The 23,357-nt window shown below is 39.6% G+C and overlaps 1 protein-coding gene across 1 annotated transcript in view; it reads right to left on the bottom strand.

Moving 5' to 3' along the window:
* FAM91A1 (family with sequence similarity 91 member A1) overlaps nt 1-21,392 on the bottom strand; it is a 46,567-nt gene extending 25,175 nt beyond the window's left edge. The window contains exons 1-14 of the mRNA XM_079796659.1: nt 21,068-21,392; nt 16,825-16,909; nt 15,679-15,830; nt 12,820-12,877; nt 12,074-12,141; nt 10,925-11,038; nt 9,306-9,396; nt 8,851-8,913; nt 5,087-5,193; nt 3,641-3,679; nt 2,816-2,928; nt 2,265-2,380; nt 1,318-1,430; nt 610-696 (exon numbers count right to left, since the gene is read on the bottom strand). Coding sequence (XP_079652785.1) covers nt 610-696; nt 1,318-1,430; nt 2,265-2,380; nt 2,816-2,928; nt 3,641-3,679; nt 5,087-5,193; nt 8,851-8,913; nt 9,306-9,396; nt 10,925-11,038; nt 12,074-12,141; nt 12,820-12,877; nt 15,679-15,830; nt 16,825-16,909; nt 21,068-21,139 — 1,278 coding nt within the window. The 5' untranslated portion in view covers nt 21,140-21,392. The remainder of the gene's footprint in view (nt 1-609; nt 697-1,317; nt 1,431-2,264; nt 2,381-2,815; nt 2,929-3,640; nt 3,680-5,086; nt 5,194-8,850; nt 8,914-9,305; nt 9,397-10,924; nt 11,039-12,073; nt 12,142-12,819; nt 12,878-15,678; nt 15,831-16,824; nt 16,910-21,067) is intronic.
* Nucleotides 21,393-23,357: the final 1,965 nt, after the last annotated feature.

Raw genomic sequence — 23,357 nt, 5'->3', positions numbered from 1 at the left:
CGACTGGTCGACCGGTCGACTGTCTGCCCCCTGGTGATCAGTGCACATCATAGCAAGCGGTTAAGTGGCCTTAGCATACCATTAGCATATTATGCTTTGATTGGTTGAACGGACGAACGGACGACTGCACACTTAGCATATAAGGCTTTTATTATATAGGATTGTATTATATGCCACACGAACAACTGTAAACCTACTTTTGCCCCACCCTGTATGGCAGGATACCCAGAAACATTGTTCCAAATTTAAGATAGGTGGGAAAAAAACTTCAAATGAAACTGCTTAAGAAATTTTAGAGAGTCCCACATACATACATAAAGGCTATTTTAGAAAAATGCAATTTAAAAAACTACACTAGACTAAGATTTCTATACCCTATTTCTTCTTTATATCAAATTATGCTGTTAGATGAGATAGACAAATCATTTTTAAAATCACAAAATTTATTCATCTACTCAATTATGTTTAAATCTCAGTGACTACCACAGTGTTCAGATGGGAAATGAGGTAGAAACAAACAAGAATATACCAAAAATCTACATAAATCAATAACAAGCAAAAATATGTTCCAAATACCCTGAGAGCCCATAGTCAGCAATCTAGACTTACCTTTTCCAGTTCCACAAGAAAGCTGTCCAGAGACTCATCTGAGAGTTTGCCAACTTCGAACATGGTGACTGCATGGCTTTTCAAGTTCTGCAATAAAGCAAAAACAAAAACACTAAAATGTATTTCAGTGCTTTATACAAGTCACTCAAGTTCTAGTTTTCCCATTTTATGCTGTGCATAGCATCTTATATTTATACTAGAGGCCTGATGCACAAAATTCATGTAAGAGTAGGCCTTCCTTCCCCCGGCTGCTGGCACCAGCTTCCTCTGAAATCCAGGACCCAGGTTTCCCTCTGGCCACCGGCAGGCACCCGGGACCTGGGCTCCCCACCAGCCGCTGGCAGGCACCCGGGACCTGGGCTTCCCACCAGCTGCTGGCAGGCACCCGGGACCTGGGCTTCCCTCGCATCCCAGGCTTCATCCAGAAGGTCGTTCGGTCTAATTAGCATATTACGCTTTTATTATTATATAAGATTATGCTTTCCAATATATTTAAACTTAAGGGTGGGTGAGGTGAGAGTCTGATTCTTCTAATTACAAAAGTAACCATCACTAAAAAGTTATTATACTCCTCTAAGAAATATAAAACAAAGGCAGTTATGTTTTCAAGAATAAATCTAGTACTTATAAAAAAGACAGAGCATTGAATTACTTTATATCTAATCTTTACTTGAAACATTTTTATATTTGAACAAGAATTTGACTTACTGGTGAAAGATTTCCCATCATTAAAAAGGCAGTGAGAGTTGAGTCAAACAGAAATGCAATACGCTTTGTATATCCTGTAGACAAACTTAAACTGCTTACACTGGCTGTGTCGGCTGGGGAAAAAAAAATTGTAATTTAAGATTAAGTAAATGAAAAGTATACTTTGCTTATCTTTTGGAATGAGAATGTATTTAATTTTACCTTTATTTAATAATCAGAAAGTACATAATTAAGTATAAGCAATATTGTCAACCTAAGAGGTCCCGGTACTATCTCCAACATAAACAACCAAAAAATAAACAAAACAAAAAACCCCCACATATTTTAAAGGCACTCACTTTTGTAGTCAATTTTTTGAAAAGCAATAATGAACCAAGACTTGGTAACTGCCAGATGAATAAGACCAACGAGCCTAACCTCTTCAGACAAATCACTTGGGGAAGAATTGGGAGCCCATGCTGTGCTCCCCTCCCCCTGGACATAAAACCAGGCGCGGCCTCCTCACTCATCCCCTATGCTTTGCCTCCCTTTGTGGAAGCCCGTGTGATGGCCTTCCCTCACTCACCAGCTAGCTAGCTCTTATTCATTCTTAGTCCAAGTATCATCTTCTCCCTGAGGCTTCCACAACCTCTCTAGGCAGTAAGAGGGCTCTTCTTCGCTCCCACAAGCACTGCAACACTTCTCACATTGTGATTTCTGTGGTTGCACTGCCTTCTCTCTCCCTAGACTTAATTCTTAGAAGGAAGGTACCATATTTTTGTCAATTTTATACCCTTAAGACCTAGACCAGTGCCCAACATATTGGTAAGTACTCAAAGACTGCATCTTAAATGAGTGAAATCTAGAACAAAACTATAAAATAAGTGTAGAGTCCACTCTGTGGATGTATGTGCTGACACACGCCGTTTCTGTAGAGAGATTCCAAATTAAACTGAGGGACTGCTGACCTGGATCCTCCTGACTGTTTGTATCAGTGTCAGTAGCCGAAGACGCTTCCTGTACAGGACTCCTGCTTTCCCCGCCATCCCAGGACAAGAGCATCCTCTGTGGATCTAAAGTACTCCTATTGATGAAGAAATCATTCAATTTTTAAAAATCAGAGGATTATATAAAAGTAGCTAATGAAGTCAGTACTTAAATTATAAACACCCATCTAAATCCAGACATTTTCAAGCCTGAAATTGAGACGTAGCCCCAAAATGCTGTGCCTCATAGAACAAGGGTTCTGAACCAAGACCCACGGACAGGCTTCAGGGAATTCGCGAAGCCATTAAAATTATATGTGATATATTGTATATGCTTTTTTCTGGGGAGATTCTTAATTTTCTTCAGATTCTAAAAACGATTCATCACACGCACACAAGATTTTTTAAAAAGACCACTAATATACAGGGTTCACCTCAAATGACAGAGTGAATAAGTAAAATTTTAGTATGTAAGACTATATGTTTTTTTCCAAAAGAAAATTCTAATATATCATACTAAATAAATGAGTTACTTTAATCTGTTTATAGATGGAACATTTTTCCATGATGAATGAAGTTGATCCAAATTTATTACTTGTCCCTTCTTATGGGCAAAGCCCAATCGGCAATACATTGAAACAGCATTCTGAAAGAAATAAATAGGAATTGAGCATTTAAAATAAACCAGACATCAGAACCTGTGTAGACAAAATAGTATTACAGACTATACCTATAGTGATCCTCAAGCATTTTCACTCCATAAGTAGAAAAAACAATTTTCAGTAGGCCTGTTCGTCCCCTTGACTTCACATGCGTCAGAGAGGGAAGGCATCCAATTTTCCGGCCTGGCCCTCCCTAGATAATGGAGCTGAGATGTTGCTTTAATTATCTCATCACAAGACACCGATCAGCCTGCTTCCTGCTCAGCACAGAGTGTGGGTGCGTCCTCCCTTTCACTCCATGGGGGCCCTTATCTCGCTCTTTTCTATCTTGTGAGCACGTCCTCCGACAGCTAAAAAGAATCTCACTGCCTGTTTCTTGGTAGCTTATCAAGACAAAAATCTGTCTATATATATAAAAGACTAAGTGACCGTCATGACCGAATGACTAGTCACTATGATGCGCATTGACCACTAGGGGGCAGACGCTCAATGCAGGAGCTGCTCCTGGTGGTCAGTGCGCTCCCACAGCCAACCTCCCGTGGTCCTTCCCCCCGGCCACCAGCCCCAATTGGCCCCAACCGCCGGCCAGGCTGAGGGACCCCACCCATGCACGAATTCATGCACTGGGCCTCTAGTATATAATAAAATCCATTCAGTATTTATACTGTAAGTAAAAAGAGTATAAAAATTACATACCTTCACCAGGGATAAGTCTATCTCAAGGACATTTGCAAGCTGGAAAATAAAATAAAATAAAAAATTGTTTTACATTGTTAGAATTATCAGCATATTACATGGTTGCAGTAGACACTTTAACTATAATCATCAACATTTTAAATTATGAACAGCTGAAAGACTGAATAAATTTTGAAATCAGGACTTTCTTCTTTCCATATCTCTAAAATGTTTAGAGTAGTATGAATTCAGATTAATGACCTTAACAATTTAACCCTTTGCACTCGCTTGCTTTTTTCTCGATTCCTTTATTCTAATGCTAACCGTGTCGAGTCACACTCGACATCCGAGTGCAAAAGGTTAAGATACCTTCCTCTTTAATTTTATCTTATTTAAAATAAGAAAACTCCAAGAGCAAGAAATAGTCTATAATCCTTTTATTATACAGTCATGGGATACTTAAAGACAGGGGTACATTCTGAGAAATTCGACATTAGACACTTTCATCTTTGTGCGAACATCACAGAGTGTACTTACACCAACCGAGATGATACAGTCTCCTACTGTAATTGTGTGTGCTGTACTTTTACACTGCTGGCAGTACAGTGGGTTTGTTCACAGCAGCATCACCACAAACATGTGAGTAATTGAGTAATTGTAGTTTAAGCCCTACAGTTGGCTTTTCTTTTTGTAATTAAGTGCCTGGTTTAAGCTTTGATTGCAGGGGCTTACATTCCAAGGAAATCTAACTGGAATAAACACATTGCCAGGCACTGGACTGGATAAAAAGCCACACCACCTCCTACTTGCCCACCCCTCTAGACTCCTGTGTTTTAGATCTTAATTTCTTGACCATTTGGGCTACTTGTTTTTTTCTGCCCACCCTCCGCACCCATCCCACCAACCAACAGGTTCCTTGTACATTCCAGTGACTAAAAGTAAGAAACTTGTTTCTTCAAAGTTTCCTATTGAATATTGCTGAAGGGCATTTTGTAAAATTGTAATAAGAACCACAAGGGTAGATCCAGCAGTAACACTGGTTTAGAAAGGGGAAAGTCTGTGGAAAGAGCACAGGTCTGGCTGACAGCATTACTATCCATAGACGGAAACCAGCACAAAACAGTTCATTGTGCTATGTGTGACTTTAGGAAGGCTGCCACATCACTAGGCCATAGAAAATTTCTCAGCTCCATTATAATCTTATGTGGCCACTGTCAAATATGTGGTCCCTCTCTCATGTTGTTACCCGGAGCAAGACTGTGAAGTCCTATAAAAAGTTATTTACCAAATTTTATATATGCAGAAAGTAACTTAAGAATAGTGACTTAAGCATATTAACAGTCCATGATCTACTCATGAACAAGTTTTTAAAACATTTTAACCATATCATTAAATTTTACCTACTTTACACAAACTTAACTTACAATCTTGAGTTTAAATTCTTTCACAAGACGTTGGTACACTCACCTCTGCAACATTAGTATGCTCATCTATTGAAACAAATATCTTATAGAGCAGAGTTTCAAAATAATCACCTTGCACTCGATTCATTACAAAACCTTCAAGAGGAGGAACTAAAATAAACAAAAATAGTCTTTTCTCAGTTAATATAATTTTATAAAACAAGAATGTATAATTCAAATAGCTATTCAAAAGGAGAAACCTCTCACTTAAAAAACTAAATTCAGCTTTTGATTTACTTCACCCACTCAATAACAAGACTCCTAAAGTTAAGGTCATGTACAACCCTGTCTACACAGAGAAGACTGATGGTAGAGCATAAATCCTAGACAGTAATTAATCCCCATGGACCTCTCAGCACTGGAGGCAGAGGAAGTGCTGGAGGTCACGGGCTCGGTAGCAAGGCCAGGGGACTGGGGCTGCTTCAGAATGGGAAAGCAGCAGAGGGGACTGGGCTAAGGCAGAAAACCAAAGGACTGACTTACTAGGCTACCCAAAAAACAGATGGATGGAAAGTATTGGCTCTCTGCCTTTCTCCCATCATGCCCACTCCATCCAGAGAACAGGGAAACACATCTGTGTGACTGCCACCCATCTTTTACCAGCCATCACTGGTGTAATTTGCTCTTTGGGGTTCTCTATTCTGTATCCTCCTCAGTGGGAAGAAGGTCAAGCCTTCCACAGCACAAGACATTGCCCAATCCTGGCTCTCCACACTCACTAGTTCCCTCTCTTTGGTCCAGATGCTCTAATCCAATTTAGTAGAGCGCTCTGCCCAGGCAATAACAGAGGCACGATGTTTCCCTTTACCCCATGGGCACATTTCCCTTGAAAAAATTTCTGAGAAAGCAGAAGTGCTTAGACCATAGCAAAATTTGGGTCTCCCTGTGTCCCTTGACCCTAACACCATCTAAATTATTCTCAACAGAGAAAAACCAGACAAAATTCAAGGGGCCCAAATGAAGACACCATGAAGAACCACAATGTACATTTCAGGAGGGGTTGTTCACTTCAGATCTGGAACACATCATCTTCTAAGTTAGTGCTACCCATGGTTCCAGTCATCCAAATACTTTTAAGGATCTAAGGTTTCTTTATAGAAATATTTTAGAATTCTCATATTTGATATAATTAATTCTTTTACTACACTCCCAGTTGTGTAACAATTAGTAATAACAAATACTTACTGAACACTTACTAAGTGCCAGACAACTGCCAGGGACTTTACATGTACAATTTCATTCAATCCTCTTAACCTCATGAATTGTTCAATACTATACCCCTATTTTAAAGATGAGGAAACCACAGCACTGGGAGGTTAGAAATATACATCTAGGCAAAAAGAATGAGGGAGTCCTATATGATAAGATATAGAATAGTCTCCAATATATATTGCTTTTTAAAAAATTTATGAGCTAGAACACATAATCTGTATAAAAATAAAACTACACACACAAAAAGATATATACATATATGCTATGTGCTTAGTATACTTTTGGAAGAATATATAAAAACTTAACAGTGGCTTCTGACTGGGGTGGGAAGCAGATGTTTTTATATTCTTTTGTAAATTTAGAATTTTATATCATAATTATTGCCTATTCAAAAAATATTAATAAAAATAAATATTTTTTAAAAAGCACCTAGGAATAGCCAAGCAAGTTATAAAGAAAAGACACAATGAAGGCCTGGCTATAACTAATATTAAAAGTTACTCTAAGTCACTGTAATGAAAATAATATGGTCCAAGAATAAAAACAAATAAGTGAAGAATAAAGGATATAATTAATCCAATATAGAGGGAAATTAAATATATGACAAAAGTTATACTTCCATTCAGTGGTAATGAGTTACTGAAAAAATATGCTAGCATTTATCCAAGTCCTATGGGTTATCCAATTGAAGAAAATTTAAGTTGGGCCCTTATTTCACATCACCTAGGAAAATAAGTCCAAAACTACAGTTTTAAAAATATATGACAAAGGTTTTTAAGAATTTTTGAGCTGTTTATATAACCTAGAAGAACTCTATCTAAGCATAACAGAAATCTAAAAGCTCTAAGGAAAGGGTAGACATAAAATGTACAAGTATAAAATGTGATGATGGAATAAATGGATTTTATTTAGCAACAGACCCTTTCATAATTATTCTCGTTGAAGTATTTCTCTCCCCACATTTATTTGTTCCACCAGTCACAGTACTTGTTTTTTTGTTGAAACATAGCTGGACTGCTTCCTTTGAAGTCACCTTCAGGTGTCTTTTGTGCTGAATTTGATGACTTCCATGTTATCAAACTGCTTTCCTTTCATGGGTTATTCCAATTTGGGGAACAGCCAGAGGTAACATGGTGACAGCAGTTATAATACCATGGGTCTTGTCTGTACCACCAAAACTTGCCAGATACTGTGTGAGCCATGGCAGAACATGACACTGTAATAGAGAAGCCATCCATTCAGCCCTTCTCTGATGCTTCCTTCAAAACTTAGAGATAACCTGAGCCAATATAATATTCCAAACTATCAAAATGGACTGAAATGAACCAATCAAAGACCAATCTCTTTAGGTGGATCTCAGATGAGTCAGTCAGTTTATCAAATGAGAGTAGGGACCAGAGTAAAGCTTTCGTATTTTCCAGTGGTGACAGGAAGCCACTACCACCTGTCTTCCAGAAATTAATTCCTTGTCAAAATCTTTCCAATTTTAAAACTAGTATTTTATTTTTTATAGCGCTCACTATACAAAGCAGAATTAGTATTTCATTGAGATTTTTAGCTGTCTCCCAAGCTTAAAACAGAATTCATGTCTATACAAATGCATTATTAAAGAATCATAACACATGCTAGCACAAATGAAGATCAGTACACACTAGTGCATGATAACCAGTCAAGATTCAACACGGAAAGGCAGAGAGAAAAAAAATTTAAAAATAAACAAAATAAAAGGCTAATATGCAAAAAAAAAAAAAAAAAAAATTCAATACTGATATGAGGAAGTATTTTTGTAGAAGCTCTATCATCAGCCAATTGTTAATAGTAAGGCCATTCCCTGGAATTTTTTTGACACTTTATAATTGATCACACAAATATTAAATACCTTAGTATGATAAAAGATAACACAACAAGAATGCTGGAATATATACTTGTAACATATAACTTAAATGTAACAAGTGCTCCAACAATTGGTAAAAAATCTAATCTATAGAAAAAGAGCTCCATCCTGTGTTTAAAAATGTTAACCACATCACTATTATAGCAAAACAATGGAAATAATCTAAATAACCAGCAATATGCGGATGATTTAATGAACTGATATACCCCATAAGTATAGAATGAAATACACGAGGGCCTCAATATTGATTTAACTTGGGTAAAGTAGAAAGGGAGGAGAAGATGAAGATTAAAAAGATGGCAGTGACATGAAATATAAGGCACAGATAAGTGGAAATGGAGAATACACAAGTCTATATTACTGAATATGTATAAAAGCTGTGATGCACTAAACAAGGACTAAAATGTGACATAAATTTATAAAAACAATATTCTGATTTAGGATTGTGAGAAATTTATCTTAGATTTCTATTACTTTAATATAGTGTGTACACCAAATACTATAAAAATGAAAATAAGGAATACAGAGTAACGAGAAAAAAGTGTTTCTTTGCAAAATTGTAACATCAAAGATCCTAGAATGATTTGTGTCTTACTTAATAGAGTAATAATTCTGTGCCCAGAGCCACTAAAAAAAATAAAAATATATTAGCATATGCTTACCTGCTATACAACTGTCATCGGATATTGGTACATCCAGATAAATAAATCCTTTGTTATATAAACCTATAGAAGCAAAAGCACCTTCTTTTAGATGGAATACTAAACATTTAAAAAAAAACACCTGATTCCTAATTTTCTGTAGTAAAGATTCATACAACTGAATGCCATGTGAAAAAGTAAAATATAAGAATTATAGTTTTCAAATCTCAGCTTCCCTCATATGCACAGAACTAAACATTTTTCTATGATCCATCTGTATAAATTTCTAGTGGATTTGACTAATTATAGCCACAGTGGAAAACAATGGACTATGGCCACATTTCACACAGTAAGGGAATATTACTATTTAGGAAATAGTACTATTTTTATCTAATTAATAAGTAATTGCTATTAATTGTTGAAGCCTTAAAACACGTTTTTATGTTGACAAAAGACCATTTCTACTAACCACTTACTATGTACTACATTGTAATCTAGTGATCCAGAGAGCTGAGGGCCTGCATCGATGATCTTATCAATAGCGCATTTCTCAGGCAAAGTGCATATCTAAGAAAAGCAAAATATTTTCAATTAAGTTCTGTCCAAATTAACTAATCCATGTCTCCTCAGATCTATTCATGTTTAAACCAATGATTAGATGCTGTTTGTTGAATGAACATTTTTCTTTTCATTTACCACTTCAGAACTCTAACAAAAAAGGTATGCACATAACCATCAATTAAGGTGCCAAAAGATGCTACCAACAGAACTCAGAAAACAAAGTAACTATAAATAACAATATTTGCTGGTAAGCAATCAATGTTCACTAATTTACTCACCTTTGAATTGGAATCTGATTCATCTGTGATTCTGAACCTCTCAAAAATAAAGTTGATTCAAACTCCACATGATTATTCTAAGTAAGAAGTTCACTATCTTATGACATAGCTTGACAACTCTGTTAGGAAATACTTATACTGAAACAAAATTCTAAGCCTTCCACTCATTTGACTTATCTGTCCTCTGGGGTAAAATGAAATGCAAACAAACAAAATATCCACGTGCTCACTTACATTTCTTCAGCCACACAGAGATATGATCGACCTGGTCTCTAGGGCCCTTGTCCGTCACCCCACCCCTTCCCTGTACAACATCTCTTCTAAAATCCATAAGGCTCATATCAAATGTGGTCTGACCACTGACAACACCATTTCCCTTCATCTTGATACTATCCCCCTATCAAAGCACCTACAACTTCACACAGTAATTAAGAACACAGGCTCCATAGCAAACTGCCTGGGTTAAAATCCTGAACCTTTATTACCCCTATTAGAGGCCTGGTGTACAAAATTCGTGCACAGGAGTGGGGTTGAGATCGGGCCTAAACCGGCAGTTGGACATCCCTCTCATATCTGGGACCGCTGCCTCCTAACTACTCGCCTGACTGCCTGATCGCCCGTAACTGCCCACCCCCCGCCAGACTGATCGCCCCTTACTGCTCCCCACCCCTCACCGGCCTGGTCACCCTCAACTGCCCCCCTCTGCCGGCCTGGTCGCCCCTCACTGCCCCCCTGCCGGCCTGGTCGCCCCATGCAGCCTGCTGTTTGGTCATTAGTGTGAGAGCATCCTGACCAATTTGCATATCATACTTTTATTAGTATAGAAGACTTGAGCCATCTCTTCAATTCTCTGTTCACATTCCTCATATGTGATATGGGGTACAAATCACACATACCTCTGGGGTTATTATGAGCAACAAATTAGACAACATAAAAGCACTAGAATAGTGTCAGGTACATTTAAGCACAGACCAAGTGCTCAAAAGTGTTAGCCAATAAGACTGTTGGTAGCTGCAGCATCACATCAATTTACGTGAAACTGCTATCTAATTAAAATCCCCATATTGCACATGAATCAAGTCAAGTCTCCCTCATTATTAAAGAGTATCTTGGGAACCTACCAATATTCTAGTCTAATAAGGTTATTTAAATTTTTTATCTTCTTTAAGAAAACAAAATAGTGTTACTTTTTCAAAAATTAGAGAAGTACAATGAAAAATAGTTTTAAAAATAAAAATAACTTATAAGACAACTACCTTTATGTCGTCTTCTGTGATATATCCAGCCTGCACCACCCACCACGCCTCTATGGCAATTTCTACCGGCTTTACTGGGAGAAGATCACGAGCTGTTTTCCTTCTGAAAAATTTCTGCAATAGTACAATTTGCAATTGGTCTAAATTTACTACTTTCTTTTTTATCAATCCTATATGAAGACTGTTTCTAACACGCTAATAACTTTTTAAATTCTCATTTCTAAAATCTGTTATTCTAGATACACTGAATGCAGAAAATAATCTCAAATTATTTTAAAATAAATTACTAATCATTAAATCTGGATCTAAATTCAGACTAAAATGAAGCTCAGGATGTGAAAATGCATTTGGAAAAGTGTACTCACTTCACCCACTAAGTGAACCCTGGGAGTAGAATGAGCAAGAAAAAAGACCAGCAGAACAAAATTAATTTAAAAAAATAGCCCAGCCGGTGTGGGTCAGTGGTTTAGTGTCAACTTATAAACCGGGAGGTCCTAGTTTGATTCCCTGGTCAGGGCACATGTCCAGGTTGTGGGCAGGAGGCAGCTGATTAATGCTTCTCTCTCATCACTGATGTTTCTCTCTCTCTCTCTCTCTCTCTCTCTCTCTCTCTCTCTCTCTTTCTCTCTCTCTCTCTCCCTCCCTCCCTCCCTCCCTCCCCCCCTCCCTCCCTTCCTCTCTGAAATCAATAAGAATATTTTAAAAAAATAAACAATAAAAATAAACTGTATGTTCTATGCCTTCAATTGTTTTACTTAATCATTTAAGTGATAGCCTAGAGCCGTGGTCGGCAAACCGCGGCTTGCGAGCCACATGCGGCTTTTTGGCCCCTTGAGTGTGGCTCTTCCACAAAATACCACGGCCTGGGCAAGTCTATTTTGAAGAAGTGGCATTAGAAGAAGTTTAAGTTTAAAAAATTTGGCTCTCCAAAGAAATTTCAATCGTTGTACTTTTGATATTTGGCTCTGTTGACTAATGAGTTTGCCGACCACTGGCCTAGAGAATACTAAGTTTTTGTACCATTTCTGTATGAAGCATACTTTACTTGATCAGAGAAATTACAATTCATTATTTCTAACAATTAAAAAATTAATCAGACTGTGATCAGGAGGACAAGAAATGAGAAAGCAAGGGAAATGACTAACTTACTTTTGACGATCTACACTGATTCATCAGATCGATGTACTGGTTTCTTCCTATGCCAAGAAGCCTTAGACCTGGAAAAAAGAGCCTGTCCTTTAAACACTTTCAATACACCTTGGCATGTCAGGACACTCAGTCTTTTAGGGAAAAAACCTTGGCTTTTGTTCATCTTTTGATTATTGGTTGGCAATATCAAATTAAAAGGAATTCTTCAAACAGAATATAAAAGAAAATGAATTCAAGTAAACACTATTGACAATGCTAAATGAGGACCTTTTTTAAAAGCAGAAGTCCTCCCAATTTCAGGAAGTCAAAGTGTATTTCTCAGCAAAAGTTTCTTCTTATACAACAGAACTATGTCCCATTTCAAATATTATACACTTCATTAAAATAAGCATAATAAAACACCAGCAAATTGTTAGTTATAATTGTGTATCATGTATCATACTGTAAAAACATTATATACAAGTTTTCTCTCCTCATCTGATACACAACACAGCCCAAGTATCGGAAAGAACTTCGTTCTCTAGAAATATATAGACTAGTTCCATTTTTCTGATTTTAACACTCCAAAATATTCTTCTTAGACATTTAGACTAAATCTTACACTTGACTTGTATCAACAATGATGCTTGCTGTTCTCATCTTTCAAGTGTTTCAGGTTAAAAACACACATTACGATACTGACACAATAGCATGCATACACAAGGACACACTAAACATTACCACCTTCAGCGTGATTAAATACTTACAGTCAGCAGCAGTAAAATTGGGCAGGGAATCATAACTTTTCTCACTGTTCATAATATCCTTTTTAAAGAAAAAATAAAAAATTTTAAATGCAAAATGTCCATAGATAAAAACATGTGTCTAAACATGTAGTTCTATAGCAAAAAAAGGAACAGTAACTATTACATGAAGCACCGAGATCAGAGTTTGGCAACCTAAAGCATGTATGCCACACAGTGGCACTTACCACCTGGCCTCCCCACCTAATAACTGAAGATCAGGCTTTCGGGTCCGGGTTCCTCACAGCACTCTCTATGAATCCCACACAGTTGCCTTGAAACTTCTGCCCTGTGGGAGCTAAGCGAGGAATACCTCTAGGAGAGCTCAGGATTCCAACCTCTCTACACTTCATGCCTTATCCTAGATTCTTTCCCTGAGAAAAGGCCACGCAACGTGTCACAGCTCCATCAACACACATCTAAGACATGTACTACCAGCAAAGTGTTTGACCACACAGTCATCTCTCTGCTCCTAGAAGTCCCAATCAGCTGAGAATTAAACTGAGGATCCAGCTCCTTCCAATTTCCATCTGCTTTTTAAACCAACTGTTTACTGTGGAGATAACACCCATTTTCAACCCAAAAGCTATACCCAATGGTGTAAGAACAGAAATCAGCAGCAAGCACATGGACATAACTGAAAGCTGGTAAGTGGGACAGAACTTCCCTCTATATCTCCCCCAAACCTGTGGACAACACCAGAAATATAGCCAGAGAAGCAACAACGATTCTACTCACTGATTAGCAGCCACCTCCATTATGCTACTCTGGTTCTCAGGAAAGGGACTGACAGAAACCTAGGCTGTCTGGCCTCAAGCTTTACTTTGTATTTCCTCCAAAATAAGGACACAGGAGACAGGGGACGTAGAAGTGCCCATGAATAAGGAGCGTAAGGACATAAGCAGAGGGAGCAAACCTCACTATTACTATAGGTGCCCAACTCCTTTAGTTCTAGGCTTCTCTCTGTTCTTAAAGTGGCAAATGAGCACAAAACAGTAGCACTCAAATATAATCAAACAGCAAATGAATACTAGATAAATGCTGCCAGTCTTTACAAAAAGCTCAGTTTTAAAAAGTATATAACTGGTATTTACAGTTATTCAACAGAGGCCTAAAAACTGCCTTTGGAAAAAGGCTAACAGTTTAACTCTGCAGCTAATAATCTGAAGTTAATAATTACAAAAAGATTAGCAGTCTGACACATGTATTATATAACACTAGATCTGTATCATCATTTATTGTTGCTATAGTTAATAAACAGCTAAATACATTGTTTCTCTGAGCTTAATGTTTAATCTGTCACCCACATTTTTAACCTTAGTCATGCATTAAATGAAATAAATGTTATACAAACTCTGCTAATATAAATGGCTGATTAATGTTATCTACCTATATATATAAAAGACTAATATGCAATGTGTCCCCACAGGAGTTCGACGGGGAGTTCTATAGCTCAGTATGATGTGCGCTGACCACCAGAGGGCAGCGTGGAACAAAGGCAGGCCCTGGCCGGCAGCTGGAGAAAGGAGGACCCAGCCGACAGCCAGAAGGAAGGCCCTGGCCAGCAGCCGAAGGCCCCGATCAGCCCTAATTGCCAGCCAAGCCTAGGGATCCTACACATGCACAAATTTCAGGCACCAGGCCTCTAGTAATAGCATAAAAAAGAACAGCCCTCGCTGGTTTGGCTCAGTGGATAGAGTGTCGACTTGCAGACTGAAGGGTCTCAGGTTCGATTCCAGTCAAGAGCACATGCCAGGGTTGCGGGCTCGGTCCTCAGTGGGGGTGTGCAGGAGGCAGACAATCAATGATTCTCTCTCATCATTGATGTTTCTATCTCTCTCTCCCTCTCCCTTCCTCTCTGAATCAATAAAAAAATATTTTTTTTAAAAAAAAGAACAAATAAAAATAGGTACTATGAAAATATTGATAATGACAACTACAGTGGAACCTCGATTCTTGAACTTAATTAGTCTGGAAGGCTGTTCGAGATACAATTTGTTCAAAAACCGAATCATTTTTTTCCATTAGAAATGTAAATTGAATTAATTTATTCCAGACCCCCAAATGATTCCACTTTAACCTTGCTAGTATATACTACATGTCTAATGTACTGTTTAATTTATAAACAAACACTTTCTTAAAGTTATCAAACCAACCCCGACTAGCCTTAAACAAATCACTTTCAGCACTCTTTCCAGGGCATCTTTCAGGAGGTCAGTATCCGCATGTCTCTTGCTGTCACTGGCTAACTGCTTTTTATTTATCCAAATCAGCAACAGTTTCTCTACCTCTTCAATTGCCTGAGATCACTGTTTCTTTCACACCATTAGCAACATTAGCACTCTTGATGGTCTGTTTATGTTTTAAAATTGTGCTAATTGTCCATTTAGCGAGCAACAAAAAACACAAAAATATTCACAGCACAATTTCGTGAGATATTGGTGGTAAACTGACTCATACTGGCATTCTCTCCTTTGTTTGTGGCCTGAGAGATGCTTTTTGTCACGCTGATACATCATGAAAGGTTTGTCACATCCAAAACCAAAGTTTGTTCAATCGAGACATTTTTTCTGTGAACAACTTGGTCACAACTTGGCCAAGAACTGAACTGTTTGAGATGGGAGACTTTTGAGATCTGAGGTTTGACTGTACTTGTACAAGTGTGGCTAAAACAGTTAACTTGTTAACCATCAGATCTTTTTACACTATAAACTCAGAAAAAATGTCCAATGTCGCAAGAGCTGCAAAGCTGGTCATCTGCAAAGTGTGTCTGCCATGTGGTCCCATCCCATTCCTAATGGTTCAGGTACACAGTAAACTCACCTCCATAATCCCAGTATAATATGAAAATGGTGTTATCCTCAGGCCCTTTACCATGATATCTGATAAATGGTAAGGGTACAGCATGAGATGCTCTCGACTGTACTTCAGTAGTTCCTCATAGTATCTGCGTTCATCTTTCTTGACATGTTTAACTGAGGAAAAGAAGGAGATTCTTTAGTTTTTTCGCATGTCTTATACTTACATATAATTACAAATGCAATGAGAAATACTTTACAAATCAATATTAATTAAAAAGAAAAGTATATAAATTGGAAGAAAATAAATAAAATAAACTAAGTTGGAACAAAGAAACATTATACCACAAGAAATGTATAAGTACTATGCATAATATATGTAAATAAAATGTATAATAGAACAGATAGAGAAATACCAAATCAAAAAGTAAAGAAAGTAAGCATGGAATGTCTCCCAAAAAAGGTATAAAACATAATCTATAATCTATCCAAACCCTTACTATGCCACTTTACAAGATAGCCAAACTGAATGGTAGTTTTCTATAAAATGAAGTCTATTTTTAAAAATTATTTGTTGGTTTTTGTGATTTAAATGTAAAAAGACATCTGACTTCCATGGAATAAGTTTAAAAAGAAAACATCTCTCTGAAATACTGTATTTAAAATAAGAAGAGCACCTGGAAGGGAAAACTAGCAGGACAATAGATTAAACTAATGAAAGTAACCTGACAAATAAAAACATGAAACTAACTGTGTTTAAAAAGTATTCCAATTATTATAGAAAGAGTTTTCATTAAAGTTATATTATTTGGAAAACTTACAGAAACAAAAACAAACTCAAAGTAAAAAATTATTAAGAACTAGTATACTTCTTTTCTGGCATGTTTTCTTACCTACGGTAAAAAGAGGGCATTTGAATCAAGACTAATATTCTATAGGTCAAACAAATCGACTAACAATACTCTAAAAAATAAGTTTCATCAGATTTAGGAAGAAAAATCTATTTGCTAATGCAAATTGTTAGGTGGGATGGGTCAGTATAGTTTCTTAAAGTCTGCACATGGAATAATTTCAGTACTATAAAATATGTATTGAAAATATAGGATAGATTTATGAAATGATAATTCAGCAATAGTCAATTCCATCTCAATGTAAAAATATCTCTACTTACCTAAGTTATTTCTATATCGTAACTGATTGCGGATGCTGTACAGGACAACCTGCTTTTCATATTCCCTCTGTGAATTTCCAAGACTCTAAAAAAATTTCAAATAGATTTAAAATAGCTTCTAAACTATAGTACTTTTTCCCCATAAGATTTCAAAATAATGTCCCCTAACTTTATCTGGAATTAAACTTTCCAGAATGGAATAGAAAAGACTTTCTTAAATATTATACTACTATACTAAATTTCTGCTATGGTTTTAGAGCAAACTTTCAATGTGTTTATTTCCAGTCTGCTATTCTTAAAGGACTTACTGAAATTATCTGAAGTATTTAACATAAAATAAAAGAGCAGTTTGAGAGCATAATTTCACTTAACAAAGCACTAAGTTCTACTTACAAATATTTCCTTACCTGACTGTCCCCAATTTAGCATCATTGGGTGAATGGATGGATGGTTATTGCACCTACATTTATTTAAATTTAAGAATGACAACTGACAACAGACCCTTGTTTGATAGTTATTTTTAGCTGAGGGATATGACTATTAAGATTTCTGGAGAATGTACTTTCAAATGTACCTCTAAATTTAAGATCACTTCTTTAAAACATCATCTCCTTATGATCTCATTAGAAAACATTAGACACTTTTAGAATTCCAATATATTGGAATGATCAAAAAACTCTTTCCAGCTGTGCACTTAATGTTTTAGGCTCAAAGTTGGGTTCTCATGAAAGCAAAGAATATGTTTGCCTGATTATAATCAAATTATATTCAATGTGTAACCATAAACTTAATTTAGTATGTGACTGCTACACCTCTTCTAATTACTAGGTATAATCCTTCCGATGTGTTATAAAGTAAAATTAGACATCTTAGGAAACTAACACCAGAAAGATCAGAGGGTTCAGTTATTATACTTCCTACTCACAGGTTTTTAAAAGCCCAGGTAAATGTCCATACACATACTTTCACTTAAGGCAATCTTCATAAAACAGATGAAACTCACATTTAATAAACTGGCAAATAATTGGAACCTTTCGTGGATAGTATCTTAAGAAAAAAGAGGTGATGTGAGAAAACTAAAAATCTTTCTTCCTGCAACTAGATTATTTATCACAGCTTAAACCACAACTCACACTACTGTCGGAATGTATGTGCTGATAATGTAACTCCAGAAGAGAAAGTGTAACTCAAGCCACTCATACAAAATATAAGGGTCCATTATTTATAAGCTAATTAGCAAGTGCAGTATCTATTAAACATCTAAGTCTCCGCACTAGGCATTAATGACTGGTCCTGATCAATTCACGTGTGTGCACACCCATACCTGAGAACTACATTAACAGTTGATTTTACTCTTCACTACCTACTACATAAAATATAACTGCTTTGTTCACAAAGATCCTTCGGCTTCTCTCCTACTCCTACCCCAAATTTCCCATCATTCACATTTTAAAACACTGCTGCCACTGCAGGAGGCAACTAAAGAAAGCTCATTTTACTCTCAGACAGCGCTGACCCTGCAGAAATACTGACCAGGTCTAACAAATGGAGTTGGGCTGCATATAAAAGGACACTAACAGATGAAGGGGCAACAGAGGTACTGGCCATAAAACACCCACCATCAGATGTTCCTACAAACCCCAACCTCAATGTGCAACTCAAAAAAAAAAAAAATACAATTTTTTTTTTTAATTGACCCTTTTGGGATTATACAGAACCTCATCATAAGATTTAAAATAAAATAACTATGAATTGTTTTGAACAATGAATACAAGATACTGGTAAACTACTTTTAAAATCCTGAAATAATGGCCCTATCCACAACTTTTTATGTTTTTTTTTCAAGTCTAGTATGACCCATAACCCATAAAAATATTTCATCTCATCCATATAAAAACAACAGTTTTGAAACAATAGTTTGAAATAAACAATTTTTCAACAATCTGAATCCCTTTCCCCCAGCTTTCAGAACCGGAAAATGAGTCATTTCCAAATTAAACTTATCAGAAGTTGCTGGAAACTTTATCAAAGTACTTAGTATCTCTCTAATGCCAAATCCAAATCCTTTCCACAAGGAATAACCCCCCCCCTCCCCACTTTTAAATTGCCTGAGCTTTAATTTAGCTCCTGGGGAAAGATCTCAGGCTAATGCCATCATTCATTCACTCCAAAAATATTTACTAAAACCTAAATACGCGACAGGTGCTAAAAATACCAAAGCAAAACAAGTAACGAAACGAGAAAACGCACTTTAGTGGGCTAAGTGCTATGGGAGTGTAGAAATACAGTGCTGTGGTAACTTATCTGAGGGTCAACTGATCCAGATTTAGGTCAGCGACCGCTTCCTGGAGGAGTTAGTATCTGAGCTTCACAAAGAAGCTGCAAGTAAGTCTACAGGAGACGGGTAGTGAGAGAACTGGGGTTGTGTTTTAGAAAGCTCACTCCAGTGTAGTGTGAAGAATGGCTGGGAGGGTCCCATTCTGAGGGCAAGACCCAGAGACAGGAAGCTGATGCAGCCATCCTGGGGGAGCCAGCCTAGGGGAACAGGGCAAAGACCACCGGTGTACCTGTGCAGGTGGGATTGCAATGCCTTCTACAACTGGAACTTATCCTAAGCTAAACAGCTATTCTCTTAAGTGCTCTTACCAAAAAAGTTTTTTAAATTTAATAGCACATTTGTACCTAATGTTAACAGTGTTCTGAAATTACTTTTAATAATCATGCCTAAGGTTTAGAAATGCTTTGACCAATACTAATTAAGACCAGTTACTCATGTTGGACACAATCTTCCATTATGCTACATTTATTTTTGTGAAAGGAAGAGTAGAGAGAGAAAATGGAAACAAAGGAAAGGATTGTTGGTTCTTCCGATGGTCTTCAGATACGCCACAAAACCCTGAAGAACAAGTGTCCACCAAAGCCTTCATTCACACTTAACAAGAGAAACTTATTCCCTCAGATTAGATTAAACCTTTCTTTTTCCAGGTCAAGCTAAGTACTACATGGGCAGCCACTGACAACCAAGACTTCTGAGTTCCTTAAATTTATCCTTCCACTTTTCTGCTTTCTTGAAATCTTGAAGTGAAAGTATTTTCTCTGCCACACGATGCATCGCCAAACCTTAAATTATTCATTTCCTAGAACTAAGTCTCCAAGCCTGGGAGAGGAGGCAGGGTAACAATCCTTACACAATCACCACCACGCTCCCAAATGTCCCAATACCACTGCCCAGCACCAATGAAACAGAATTTCACTCTCAACCAGTGGAAGGTTGAGTCTATGATGGGAGAAACAGAGGCTCATCTGTAGCCCGTCCCGCACTACCTTCATATGATTTTACACCACCTGCCATGTGATATGTTTATTCAGCTACGATCTTTTTTTACTAAAATGTAAGCCCCATGAAGCAGGGTCTGTCTCCAACAAGGCATAGCACGCGGTAGGTGTCCAATAAACACATTAAACCACCGAGTAAAAATTAACCTCAAGCATTTGAGATTTAACTCTCAAAACCTCTCTTGTCGAAACGTCTCTTATAAACCCATCTTGTCCTGAGGATAGAGTCAAACAGAAAAAGTACAAAGTCCCTTCGAAATCTGGCTCTGGTTTGCTTCTTCAGCCTCACCTGCTACCCACCCCACGCACACAGAAAACCCCAGATCCCTATCTACGCCTCCAAAACCCGTGACAGTAGGTCGCTTGCTCCCCTCCAAACACGCCTTCACTCGTCCGAGCCTTCTGAAACGACTTGCCCTCTCCCTGGAAAATCTCTATTCCCGCTTTTACTCGTCCTTTACGGCCCCCGGTACACATCCTCGCGACACTCCCTCAACAATGTCTTTCCTTCCTCCTCTGTGAATGAAAATATATATATATCAACACAGGTAGGTGAGAGTTGCTGTCACCTGTAACGTTTTCGTTGGTTTCCCGTCCCTTTCCCGCGCCCTGAAGTTCCGGGGGTCAGTGTTTTCAATCTGTTTCGCGGGCGCCCAGCCCAATGCCTGGGTAAGGGGAGGCTCCAAGCAACAGCGCCAGGCGAGCCCAGAGTGCGATCCCCTCCCACACCTTTCAGCCTCGGCGGCCCCCGAGCCGTCCCCTCCTCATCCCTGGGCCGCGGGTCGGGTTTCCCCAGACCCCGGCGGGGGGACGGGCGGGAGCCAGCCGACAGCAAGCAGCCCTGGCCCCGCGGGCGCAGCGAGCAGGTGACGGCGCGGCGGGGCCCGGCCCCAGAGTGCGGCCGTACCTGCCTCACGTTGGCCGGCAACTTGCTCCAGGGGTAGTTGTGTCGGATGTGGAACTCCACGTCTATGTTCATGGTGCCCCGAGCCCTGGCCGGCGGGGGCGCCCCGGCCCGCGGCTGCAACGACGCCTCCCGCCTCCCGCCCTCGGCCTGTCCGGGGAGCCCGCGGGAAGCCCGCGCTCACACCGCCGACGGCCCGCACAGCCCCATGGCCAGGGCTCCCGACGGCTCGGCGCGGCCGGGGCCAAGGGGCACGGGAGCAGCGGGGACGGGCGCAGGGAAACCTTGGCAGCTTCAAGTTTCTTCCTAGTTTCGCCCGCCGGAAATGGCTTTGGGTGTGCGTCACTTCCGCCCGCTGGCGCGAGGCCGAAGGGGCGGGGCTCCAGGCTGGCCTCAGGCCCCGCCCTCTGCACTCCGGGGCGGGGCTACGAGGTGATGTCCAGAGGTACCCGGGTACCTACCTGTCCCCCTGCCCACGCCCTTCGTCTCCCGCAGTCACTCTCTGCATGAATCAAAATAGGCGCTGGGGTTTGCATTGACACTGTTGGATGACCCACTTGCCCCAAAATGCGAACCCAGGTGGCCCAATAGCCGGCATTTACCGGAGCGACTTAGTGCAAGAGCAGGGAGCCCCCAGAGGCCTTCTCCACAGCCCACCCCAGACCTGTACCTCTGGGCACCACCACCTTGTGAGTTCCTAAGTCAGAGCTTTCCCCACAATTGAGTGAGAAGCTGGGAAGTAACAGAGCAAAGGTCTGGTGACCTTTCATCCCTCCCAGGCAGTAGCTGAATCTTGTGGAAGAGAAACTTTGGGAACTGCTTCAAACAAAGATCCAAATTCTTACAATGTAGAGAGATTCAGGGAGCTGAGAATTTAAACAAGCTGGTGCTGATAAGTGAGGGAGGCACAAAGGGAACTCAGGAGATAAAGACCCTTGCAGGCAGCCTCTTGGTTACTGCTTTCTTCTGCTCTCTCCATACAAATGCCTCCAGAGTCACTTGTTAAAGGCAGAAATCCAGCCTATCTTAGTTTCAGTTCTAGAGAGATGCTTGGGAGCAATTTCTTCCAGAATTTGTTACACTGGCTTAGCAAACCCATTGTTACTAGCAACAACTAGAGACAAGCTCAGTATTTTTGCAACTATTTTTCAGTTTTAAACAATGTTGTTGTTTTTTATACATGGACACTTGTGTGCTCAGGAATTTTTATAAGATACCTAGTCCACATCTCAGCAGCTGACCAGTCTGACTCAAAGCAAGAACCCCACTGTGTCTGATGAGTTGAAACAAATATAGTCCACACTCCCCTTGCATAGGTGTATTGGTCTGAGGTTATCCTATATAATAAAAGGCTAATATGCAAATAGACCAAATGGCAGAACAACCGAACAACCAGTCACTATGACGTGCGCTGACCACCAGGGTGCACACGCGGAACATCATGGGTGTTGGCAGCAGGCGGCAGAGCAGGGGATATGGTGGGCATCGGCCGCGGTGGGATGGTGGAGCAGGTGAGCGGGGGCGCCAGACCAAGGCGGGGGGCGCCAGTTGCTGTCATCGGGACAAGCCTCTGGTGGTTACTGAAAATTCTTTGCTCCCACGCACTGCGGTCCCACCCGCCTCTCACACCTGCTGCCAGCACCGGCCCCAATTGCTTGATGCTGTCAGCGGGTGTGAGCGGGGTCAGCTCATGGGAGCGGCAGTGCTGGGAGTGGTGTTGCCACCAGACAGGGGACTGGGGGCCTGCGGAGGGAGAGGCCGGGCAGGGGCGCGGAGGATGGGCCAAGACCCACCCCTGTGCCCATGGCAGCCTCAAGGCCCACAGTTCCTTTCAAGGTGCACGAATTCGTGCACTGGGCCCCTAGTCCAACTAGAAGAGCCCACAACGAAGTGCTTTGAATCCTGTGTTTACAGACCTTCGTCATCATAGCTAAAGTTAAAAGAACTCTGACCATGAGACATTTATTCAACAAATATTGATTACCTGTCTGCTATGTATAAAGCCCTTGACTTGCAATAGATTGTTGTTCCTCACAACCTGAGGAAGGAATAGCACTATTCCTATTCTCATTTAACAGAGGAAGAAACAGCTTGGCAGGGCTGCCTGACTTGCTGGCGAGATCACACAGGTGGTAGTGACGGAGCCAAACCGAAACCCAAAGCTGCCGGATGCCAGAGGCATCCTTTTAATTCCTCCAGTCAGGCTCTCCCTGAACTGCCCTGCCTCTTGTTCCAATTGAGACAATGTTCACTTGAAGTCAACAACACAAATCTCCCCCAAAGATCATGTTTA

This window comes from Cnephaeus nilssonii (genome assembly GCF_951640355.1).
Source record: "Cnephaeus nilssonii genome assembly, chromosome: 18".
Lineage (NCBI taxonomy): Eukaryota > Metazoa > Chordata > Mammalia > Chiroptera > Vespertilionidae > Cnephaeus > Cnephaeus nilssonii.
The sequence above is the reverse complement of the archived record's forward strand: the minus strand, read 5'-3'. Positions and strand labels throughout refer to the sequence as shown.